Genomic DNA, 10,528 nt, shown 5'->3' on the forward strand with positions numbered 1-10,528 from the left:
CCCATTGGTACAGTGCAACAGCGACATCTAGCAACTTGGACACAAACTGCAGGATGACTCTACCTCCCTTCATTGAACCTGACAACTTTCCCTCATGACTTCAATGAAAAGCGACCAACAGGACAATTTGAATAGACAAACTCTCAAACAAAAACATACCTTATAGTACATATGATAATAGCAAATGCAACAAACGCACATAGACTTTTTCTCCTTTATTTATATATGATGACTTTTCACAGAACTCTGCTGGCAAATAGGCGCCACATATCAACATGTTTCGGTCTCAATAAGATCTCTTACCACTGGCATGTATCAACAGGAAGGACAATGCTCTATGCATTGAAGTTCAGAGAACAGCACCAGTCTTAACACTAGCCATTTTGCTGTCCTTGAATGAGACAGCATTTGTCTACAACTTAGTACACTACAAGGATGTCTCTTCCCTGATTTGCACAATTGCCTGTTGTTCATAGAACAACTGAAGAGAGTTCAGTGTAATACATTGTATAGCCAGCTGCTGACGCACCACGTGCCTGCAAAGCTGGTGTGTTACTCAGAGGGGCGGTAATACCGGCTACATGTATATACAGATACAGATACAATGAAATATTATATTCATCATAACAACTTATGACAACATATAGTGATAATAGGGGTCCCTTGAAACTTCAATTTACCACAAGGTCCCTTAAACTTCACTCCATGACGGATATCTGCACAAAACATAATGCAACTTGAGAGTTGACTATCAACCAAGTTATCAACCAAGGATTGAGGTGTTCAAAAACATTCTTCCCTAGAGCTAACGCAGAGTGAAACTCGCTGTCTCAGGGGGCACTAGGGGCATCATTCGATAGCTTTGAACAATGTCTAGAGTTAGATGTTCAAGGGTTAGGTGTAACAAGTCGATCAGTGTAATGTAGCCAGCTGATGCAGCACTGTGTGCCCGTGAAGTTGGTGTGTTATACCGGCTATACCGATACAGATACAGACAGACAGACTATCACCTGACAAAATTTGGGGGTGCAACGACGAAACTGGAGCTGTCAAGGTCACGACGACATCTGTGCGTCCATGGCGGATGCCGCCCAGTCAGGTGCATGCTGGGATATCTTCTCCAGCAGGTTGTTGACCTGAAAGCAGAGGCTCTGGATCTGCTTGTCCCACATGGGCAGCGCCTCCCGCGACTCGAAGTGGACTATCCCGTCGATCTGGTCGATGTAGCCGTTCATCCGCCCCTCCGAGATCATCTGGGACGCAATCTTCTCCGCCTTCGCCGGCGGGATCTCCAGCAGAGCACCCAGCTCCTGGAACATGATTTTTTTTAAACTTTATTGTTGTTCATCAAGGCTCGAAATACTGGGTGCAAGAGCACCTTAGTGCACCCAAATTTGGAGCTGCGCCATTTTCTTTCTATGGGTGCACCAGTGCACACAAACATTTTCATAGGTTAACGTATGCAAATATTATGTTAAACTTAAAGTAACATACAGTATTATTCATTTATCAATTGTCCAACAAGGGCTTTTCTAGAAAATTAGCATGAGGGAGCAGATCACTAGCATGGCGAGGGAGCCAAGTGACCGAGTGGGGGTTAGCACAGGATTTTAGAATTTTTACTAGAGTAACACAGTTTGTAATGCTAGAATTCAATGTTATGACATTTTGTTTCTATATTATCACTGAAAAAAGATTATTTCGAGAAAAACTTATTGTTGTGGTAGCTATAGCCACGTAGGGTTCAATTTGAGAATTGATATGGGGGTGCTGCCGTGCTGGTTGGTTATATAAGGGAGCTGCACCCTTGTTTCCCAAGTTTACAAAAACCCCCTGTATTGTGTAAAATCTTGGAAGATGTTACCTGGAAGGTGATGTTGTTGTAGAGCTTGCTGGCGGAGAGCAGGTTGTGCTCGATCACGGCGCGGTCCAGGATGGTGGAACCGTCCGCCGTGGTTGCCAGCTGGTGCGGCGACAGCTGGGCGGCAAACTCTTGAAGCTGTGTGAGACCAAAGTTCAAACATGTAAGGATACAATGTTGAAACAAATACAGAGAGCAGAAGCAGGAGAGTTTGAACATGAAATTATCAATAAGTTAGCCTGGTGTTCAGCAGTCTATCGTGGTTAGGGCAGGTTCTCTTTGCACCAGCAGGAGCTCTTCCCCACAACTCCCTGGCAGGTTCTGCACAGAGTTAGCCATGGTGGGCCAACTCCTGGGCACTTTCACTTGGCATCCTGTTGAGCTGGACGGGGGAAAACTATTGGAGCTCTAAAGACAGCCTGCCCCAACCACGATAGACAGGACAGGAGGACAGAAAGAACTGCTTGGAGATTACTAGTAGCTATAGTTCTTATGGAATATGCAAAGTGGAATGAAGCCTGTCGTTGCAAATAACACAGAAGATGATCACCTGGTCACTGCGGATAATGCGGTCGAGGTACATCTTCTCCAGGATGCCGTAGGAGGGCAGCTGCTGACAACGCTCGTCCTTGAACAGCGTGGCCAGCATGCGCGACCGCTGCTGCCCGGCGGAGGCCAGCACGGTGCAGTGCAGGGCGTGCTTCAGCGCCTCCATCCTCTCGTCCTCGTGCACAATCGTCTTGTACGACAGCTCGTTGTAGCGCTGCGCCGCCTCGATGAACTTTCTGCGGTAGTCAAGCACACGGGCGTAGCAGACCTACAGAAGAGAAGGATAGCTAGTAAGTAAAGAGACTCTTTTTACACAGCACAAGTCTTTTATTGAGCCGACGTTTCAGTGACTGTCTGTCATCTTCCTCAGGGCAATTCTGACTGGTTCACATTGCACTGAAGCACAGGTGTCACTGCTATAGATACATTCCCAAACATACAATAGCTAGTAGACTTGGAACGCGCTTCCTCAAGTCATAACAGAAATCGCAGAGCCTGACAACTTCAAGGAAGCCATACTCTTACACCTGTGCATCTTACCTCAACAAAGGGGTGTTGGCATGTGTAGTATATTCAAGAAGAAGAAGAAGTACCTTGTACAGGATCTGCAGCTGGGGGTTGGTGGAGTCTGCCTGTAGGAGCGAGGCGCGGTTCACGTACGCTTCCGCTTGTACTGGATCCTCATCTTCAAGATACAGCCTGCAGTGGTAGAAATACTATTTTTCAATGTTCTGCAATGCATCAAATTTTGTTCTGCAATTTGGAAACACTTCCTGCAAATATACAAGCCTGAAGCCTCCATACTACAACCTTCTAAACCTATAGCTATCAATAAAGAATCAAGTATCTCTGCAAAATGCAGAATGCAGATGGGTATTTGGAACACTTGCCTGGCGATCTTGAGGTAAGTCTCGAGCTTGTAATCGACGGAGTACTGCTTCTGCCCGGTCTCCAGCGGGATGCCCACCAGGACGTGCGCCGCGTCCCGCCAGCACGACTCGTTCTCGTACAGCTGCGCCAGGTGCTGCCGAACAGACGCCACCTGTGGTAGGGATTGGTTTATTTCTCATTTTAAAAATTTACAGCCTCGCAGTGTTCGCTATATTATACATGTATCGATCAATCCGGATAAGAAGAATGTAACACCATCGAAATAACATTTGACAGACATAAAATTTTTCGAATCAAAGTATTGTTGGTAAACACAATTAAAAAATTTTCTCCCTTCTAATACTTGTTCCTCACTCAGGAAGATCAGAAAGCGGAGAATGGAGCTGGCTGGACACAGCATCCAACATCCTGAGCTGTTAGCCAGCCAGTTTATCCTGTGGGAGCCAGAAGAGGGAAGGAAGAGAAGGGGTAGAAGAGGAACAACATTCATTGACACCCTGAAGCGGGATGCTGGGCTCAGAAACATCACCACATGTACAGCAGAACTCCACTCACTGATAGAGGACAGAGATGAGTGGAGAAAATGAACCCATTGTCAACTGTGATGATATCCCTGACGTCCCCGTTCAAGGTAAAGGTTGATCACTCACCTGTTCCTCAAATGAGATGACTCGGGGCTGGACCTTGTCGAGTGTGAAGTGCGCCACGTCCTTCGCCACGTCGTCCGGCAGCTTGGTCAGGTGGCTGCAGAACTCCGTCAGGATCTGCCGCGAGATCACCAGGCTCACGTTCTGGAGACAATAATGGACGATGTTTATTTACACGAAACTACGATCAAACTACATGCATGACTGTGGTTCATGTATCATCATGAAGAAATATAACAAATTTATGTTACATCCAACCATCTTGTCACGTCAGGACAAGATTGCATAATATATTATGTATTTCACAAATAAATAAATGTCTGCAGAACTTGGTCGGAATCTGCCGCGAGATCACCAGGCTCACGTTCTGCAGACAAATATAGACGATACTTATTTACACGAAACTCCGATAACACAAGTCACTATTATATAAGTGGTTCATGCATTATTATAAAGCAATATAAAAATCATGCTGGCATCACCAGATAGGAAATCGTCGCACAGTCTCACACTTGACAGTAATAAATCTATGTTACATCCAACTATCTTGTCACGTCAAGACAAGATTGAATAAGTATTTCTCCAAACATTCAAGTAACTAAATTATGGTACTTTATCTTTCTACTACAATACTACTAGTACCGTACCTTATATGCAGAGCTTGAAATTTATGTCAGGGAGAACATGGCAAGTGTTTGTCTCTTTATATAAGTCAATACTATTACATGCAGGTAAGGATGATTCCAAAGAGAATCTGAGCACCTATAATAATTTGTAGGTAAACGATGCAACCAAGCTTAAGTGTAAGAAATAAGGCAGTGTACAGCCCTCTGGGCCTCTAGAGGGATTCGCAGAGCCACTAAACTTCGCATCTTCAACTCCAACGTCAAATCAGTCCTCCTCTATGGATCAGAAACATGGAGAACAACAAGAGCCACACAGCACAGGCTACAGACCTTCATCAACACCTGTCTCAGAAGAATCTTTAAGATCAGGTGGTGGGACAGAGTCAGCAACCAGGAGCTGTGGGACAGAGCTGGTCAGAAACCCATCAGAGAACTGATTCTAAAGAGGAAATGGTCCTGGATAGGACACACGCTGAGGAAGGCCAACTCTAGTATCACTCAGCAGGCCCTGACCTGGAATCCACAGGGGAAGAGAAAGAGGGGTAGACCCAAGAACAGCTGGAGAAGGGACACGGAGGAGGAGATGAGGAGTATCAGCACCAGCTGGCAGGACCTGAGAAAGAAGGCCCAGAGACGAGTGCAGTGGAAGAACATCATCGGTGGCCTATGCCCTGGCAGGGGCGAAGGGCCTAAGTAAGTAAAAGCATGGAGGTAATTTTACCTCCATGGTAAAAGTAAGTACATCAAGAAAGTTCTACTCTACATTATCCTCTTCTATCTTCCTTCAGTTTCCTGAAGGCGCGCGTTTGGGGCCCAACCGGCAGCGTACTTACCTCGTCAACCAGCGCTTCTACAAAGGCTTTCAGGCCATCGGAGAGTTCCTTCCCTGTCGTTTTGAGGATAGCCTCGAGCGTGTGACGGTACTTGTCGGCCAGGTCCTTGTGCGAGCCGCCGGCCTGCGCCAAGGCCTGGAGCTGTGCACGAAATTCCGCCATGACAGCTTCTTCTTGGTGTGCTTAAGGCTGACAGCAGCGAACCGCGAAAATTTTCACCTTCAGAGTTGCAGTCAATATGCACAATATCAATCAAACTTTTTCTGAATAAAATTATAATCTAATGAATTTTACAACAAATGTTATTTTATTTCAAGAATTCCCTGTTATATCCGCAAAATACCGTTATCGTGATGATGGTGATTTTACGTGTTAGTGCACTCTTTTTAAGGGTATGTAGGCGAAATCATGGAAGCTGGAAAACATAGAAACTTTTGTGAAAAAAATGCCCCACATCGACAAAGCTATCCACTATGATGCAAAAAGTTATAAAGTCGAAATATTTGTTTATATTGGCAGTTATTTTATCTATCGTCTTTGAAACAAGCGTGCACTAATATTTATCAGATCCGGTATCCTTACATACTTCAACAGATCCTTTGGTCGGTGACCCCTGACATTTGCAGATACAGGATGTAAACTTGATATTTTCGAACTCAGCAGGCCCTTATCTGATATACTAGCAGTAATTCATACACTGAACAGGCTCATTTTGAGGCAAAAACACGCCTGAAGTTCTCCAGTGATGACCAAAGCTCAGGGACTGCCGGAAAGATGAGAAAGCGGGGCATTTTCGCGGCTTTTCTGGTGGTGGGTTTTGTGGTGGGGTGGGGGGTGCTGACCCTGTACTCCCCCCACCACGCGACCTACGCTATCGGGCTGCAGAAGGCGGGCAGACACCCAAGGTCACGTCTGAAGGGCAGGAGGGGACACACAGGTGAGATAGCACACCTGGTCACGTCTGGTAGAACACTGTCAAAATGGCTACATGACGTCAGCCACTGTAACATGCACTTAATTAGAACCACATGTTTCTACAGACTCTATGTCTCTTCACACAAACACTTCTTGAGAGCAGTTGCATAAGTTCCTTTGTTTCCTTCAGCTATTGTTTCGATAGGCGTAGGCCACACCAACTTAATTGTATGGATGACATCCTCTGAAGAACCCCGAACTAGTGTGTGCGGGCCAATAAAAAAAATCCAGCCAAAAAAGGTGCTGCTAAACCAAAGGAATGCAACTACTAGTACCAACACAGATGAACTTAAATGACAAGGTTACATTTTGGTTTTGGAAACGGTCAGACGTTTCAGGCAGCATCCACTACCTTTCGTCAGGGACACTGTAGAGTTGTCAGAAAAGCAGGTTTAAAGTACGAACTATAAACCTGAAATGTCTGTCCATATCCAACATATCCCACACTGGCCCTGGGAATACTGGCTAGGTGCCACTCCAGGGATGTTGAATTAGAGAGTAGAAACATAAAGACACTCCTGGCCCGCACCGGGAATCAAACCCACGCCCAACAGTTTACAACCCAACGCTCTTAACCACTCGGCTAGAGCCGTTAGACGGAGCAGTTGGTAGCAGTTGGTAGCACTTATTAACCCCCCACTGATACACTGTTGATAGCACTTATTAACCCCCCACTGATACACTGTTTCTTGGTGTATCTTATTACATGTACCTGTATGTCTAACCTTCACCGATGTTATGTATCAAGGTTACATTTTTTGTAAATTTTTCAGCAGGGACCCTAAAGCTGAGTCGTGAGTACCCCCATGTGAGGGAGGTCCTGTATAACCGCCTGCCCAAGTGTGGCAGCACCAGTCTGAAGGCTCTCACCAGGAGACTTCTTTGCTATTTTGCACTGTCATGAAATTTGTTGTGTGTTCGTAGTTGTGTGTTTGAAATTAAAGTTAAAACCTTTGTTCCAACACAAGAGATTGTTCTCAGCTAGAGCTTTTAACCAGTTATACTCTCGTCTTTTTCTAGACTAACCCAGTGAGACTTGTCACATGGCTTCTCTGAAGTCAAGTGTGACGACAACACTGGGTCAAAGGTACCTGGTACTAACACAGATGAACTTTAATGACAAGGTTGCATTTTTGTTAAAATTTTTTTAGCAGGGACCCTAAAGCTGGGCCGTGTGGCAGCACCAGTCTGAAGGCTCTCTGAAACATGAATCTACCAAGTACCAACACAGATGAACTTTAATGGCAAGGTAACATTTTGTTTCAACTTTTCAGCAGGGACCCTAAAGCTGGGTCGTGAGTACCCGCACGTGCGGGATCCGGAGGTCCTGTATAACTGCCTGCCCAAGTGTGGCAGCACCAGTCTAAAGGCTCTCACCAGGAGACTCGCCGCTATGTTGCACTGTCATGAAAGTTGATGTGTGTTCGTAGTTGTGTGTTCAAAATTACATTTAAAACGTTTGTTCCAACACAAGAGATTGTTCTCAACTAGGACTTTTGACCCAGTGAGACTTGTCACAATAACTCACATGGCTTCTTTGAAGTGTGACGTCAAAGGCATTTGGTACTAACACAGATGAACTTTAATGACAACTTGAAGGTTACATTTTGTTTCAACTTTTCAGCCGGGACCCTAAAGCTGTCCCGTGAGTACCCACATGTGCGGGAGGTCCTGTATAACCGCCTGCCCAAGTGTGGCAGCACCAGTCTGAAGGCTCTCACCAGGAGACTTGCCAAGAAAAACCACTTCCACTTCAAGGAGTCCAACATCTGGGACCAGTTCCAGCTCAACCAGACAGGACTGGTCAGTGAGAGGGTATTACAGGGGTCTTGCTAGTTGCTTTTCTCTTTGTGGGATGCAGTATATTTTCCAAGCAGAGTTACTTTAATAGTTTATATTTTATTTATATGATTGTGATGATCAATTTAAAAAGCAGAAATTTGACTTTGACTTAATTGGGATCCACAATTTCAACCAATCACTAATATTTGACTAAATGTGCTTTAATCACTGCAACTGTATAGGTATAGCTACTTTCTCTAGCCCTTTTGCAAATTAATATAATTTGATTATATGCAAAAAGGATATATGTATAATAATTTATTTTAAAGTACATGTACTAAATGAATGCTGGGCTAATGGTCTTCCTTTGAATAAAATACCATCAAATACATTAGGACTTATTGTGAGATCAGTAAATGCATTCATGCATATGGATAGCTATCCTGCAGTACTGCCTACAACAGCTAGAGGGCATGTGTTATCCAGCAGGTGAGGATAGCCTTGCACATACATTTTGTATATATATAGACAGTCCTTTATGTTCCTCTTCTCTATTTCAGAAAGCCTTTGCGGAGGACTTCTACACAGTCCCATCACCTTTTATATATGAAAGACATGTCTACTTTGTTGATTTTGAGCAGTAAGTAACATTACCTATAGATTTGTATTTTTCTACTACTGTAAGTTGTAACAGTTAGTAGTATTGCGGGGCGGGGGCATTAAATGTCTTAATCTTTAGCATTAGATGTAGACATGACTGTCTTAATCTTTTTATTGTATTTTAGAATATGTATGTATCAACTAAATATTGTTTGGTATGTAGTTCATTTACAATGTTTTTCTTTTCATTTCATTACTTATACATCTTACAAATGTGCAATTAGCAACACTTGTTTTCAAAAAGACCTTAATCTGTGATATTTGTGACCATTAAGCTGTATTTGTTTTGTTTCCCTTCAGACTTGGCCTTAAGAGCCCAAAATACATCAACCTGGTCCGGGACCCCCTGGATAGAATAGTATCTTCCTTCCACTTCATGCGTTACGGGCGCAAGGGCGGACCAAACCACATCGTGACTCGCCTGTTCAACAAGTACCACAACGAGACGGACAGGAATCAGGTGAGTAGCATGGTGCTCACTAGTAGGTGCTCACACAACATGGCACTGAAAAAACAAATGCTGAGAAGAAAAGATTCCTGTACCGCATCAAAATCTTTTCAAGGTTTTTCAAGAACCATTGTAGTGTGGAACTCTTTGCTACCAAGTACAGTTGAGTCATCATCACTAGAACCTTTAAACAACTCCTGCAATTAAATGTGCAAAGATTGAGTGTAACAGGCCTTCCGTACAATATAGCCAGCTGCCGTCATGTCGCTTGCCTGCGAAGCTGGTGTGTTACTCCATGTGGTTATACCAGCTACATTTTGTATATAGATATAGATACAGATCTCATAGATACAGAATACTTCAGAGGACATGTTGTTACATGAATGTGTACTTCAAAAATTGTTTTTTGTAAATGTGTACCATGTGTTTTCTGCCACAAATGCTGTATTCTACAAAGCGTATGATGGCATGTACATTTTGGTAGAGTTTTCTGGCATTCATAGCAGGTTTTTTTTAACACAGTTTTGTCTTTGTTTTGTTTTGTAGACCTTTGATTCCTGTGTGTTGAACCGGTCCAAGGAGTGTTGGGGACCGAGGGTCAACCTCATGACACACTTCTTCTGTGGGCAGGACCCAGTGTGCAGGTAAGAGGCAATAGTAGTCCTGCAGTACTGTAGCTGACAGCTAGAGGGCATGTTTTAGCCAGCAGAGGAGGCCAAACTTTTTGCCATATCCAATGAAGATTTTGTGATAGAAATCTGGATTTACCGGTAGGTTCCAATCCAGTTTGCTTTCATGTGTCGGGCCTAGTAAAAAATGTTTTGAGTTTCCGGTTTCCTCATTGTACTCATTATGAATAGTAGTATAGCATAGCTTAGAATGTACTAGTTTTGCAGGTGTACTAGTTTTAGTCAGTAGTTCTATTCAACATTCTTATTTGCCAGACTTTGTACTCGTTGAACCTATATGTAGAATTTTGATAGACTCATACCAGTAACCTTATTATCTGCCATACATTGTACTGTAATTTGTACAAGTTACAATCATTGTGCTTAAACTTTGACTTGACTTGATCTGCAGAGACCCGGAGTCCATTAAGGCACTGGACAAAGCGAAGGAGAACATCAGGAGACATTACCTGGTGGTCGGTCTGCTGGAGGACTTCAACGGTTTCCTGAAGGTGCTGAGCAAGATCCTACCACAGTTCTACAGGGGGGTGACGGACCTCTGGAAGGACCTGGGTAAGTCTACTTGGT

General features: G+C 44.0%; 2 protein-coding genes across 4 annotated transcripts in view; one reads left to right on the plus strand and one right to left on the minus strand.

Moving 5' to 3' along the window:
- Positions 1 to 196: 196 nt before the first annotated feature.
- Positions 197 to 5,611, minus strand: LOC109471475 (COP9 signalosome complex subunit 4-like). The gene is made up of 7 exons (XM_019770806.1): positions 5,408 to 5,611; positions 3,952 to 4,092; positions 3,301 to 3,452; positions 3,004 to 3,109; positions 2,412 to 2,678; positions 1,865 to 1,999; positions 197 to 1,310 (listed from the first exon to the last, which is right to left on the minus strand). Exons 1-7 carry the CDS (start codon positions 5,567 to 5,569, stop codon positions 1,056 to 1,058), a joined length of 1,218 nt encoding a protein of 405 aa, XP_019626365.1. The 5' UTR covers positions 5,570 to 5,611; the 3' UTR covers positions 197 to 1,055.
- Positions 5,612 to 5,980: 369 nt separating this feature from the next.
- LOC109471497 (uronyl 2-sulfotransferase-like) overlaps positions 5,981 to 10,528 on the plus strand; it is a 6,702-nt gene continuing 2,154 nt past the window's right edge. The window contains exons 1-7 of one of the 3 annotated variants that reach the window (XM_019770833.1): positions 5,981 to 6,344; positions 7,159 to 7,244; positions 8,096 to 8,185; positions 8,725 to 8,804; positions 9,125 to 9,284; positions 9,819 to 9,916; positions 10,353 to 10,513. In XM_019770833.1, coding sequence (XP_019626392.1) covers positions 6,182 to 6,344; positions 7,159 to 7,244; positions 8,096 to 8,185; positions 8,725 to 8,804; positions 9,125 to 9,284; positions 9,819 to 9,916; positions 10,353 to 10,513 — 838 coding nt within the window. In that variant the 5' untranslated portion in view covers positions 5,981 to 6,181. Of the gene's footprint in view, positions 6,345 to 7,155; positions 7,245 to 8,006; positions 8,186 to 8,724; positions 8,805 to 9,124; positions 9,285 to 9,818; positions 9,917 to 10,352; positions 10,514 to 10,528 lie in introns of all 3 variants that reach the window. The other 2 variants (XM_019770832.1, XM_019770831.1) reach the window with 2 other exon arrangements.

Source organism: Branchiostoma belcheri, unplaced genomic scaffold (assembly GCF_001625305.1).
Source record: "Branchiostoma belcheri isolate BF01 breed outbred unplaced genomic scaffold, Haploidv18h27 scaffold25, whole genome shotgun sequence".
NCBI classification, from domain to species: Eukaryota; Metazoa; Chordata; class Leptocardii; order Amphioxiformes; family Branchiostomatidae; genus Branchiostoma; species Branchiostoma belcheri.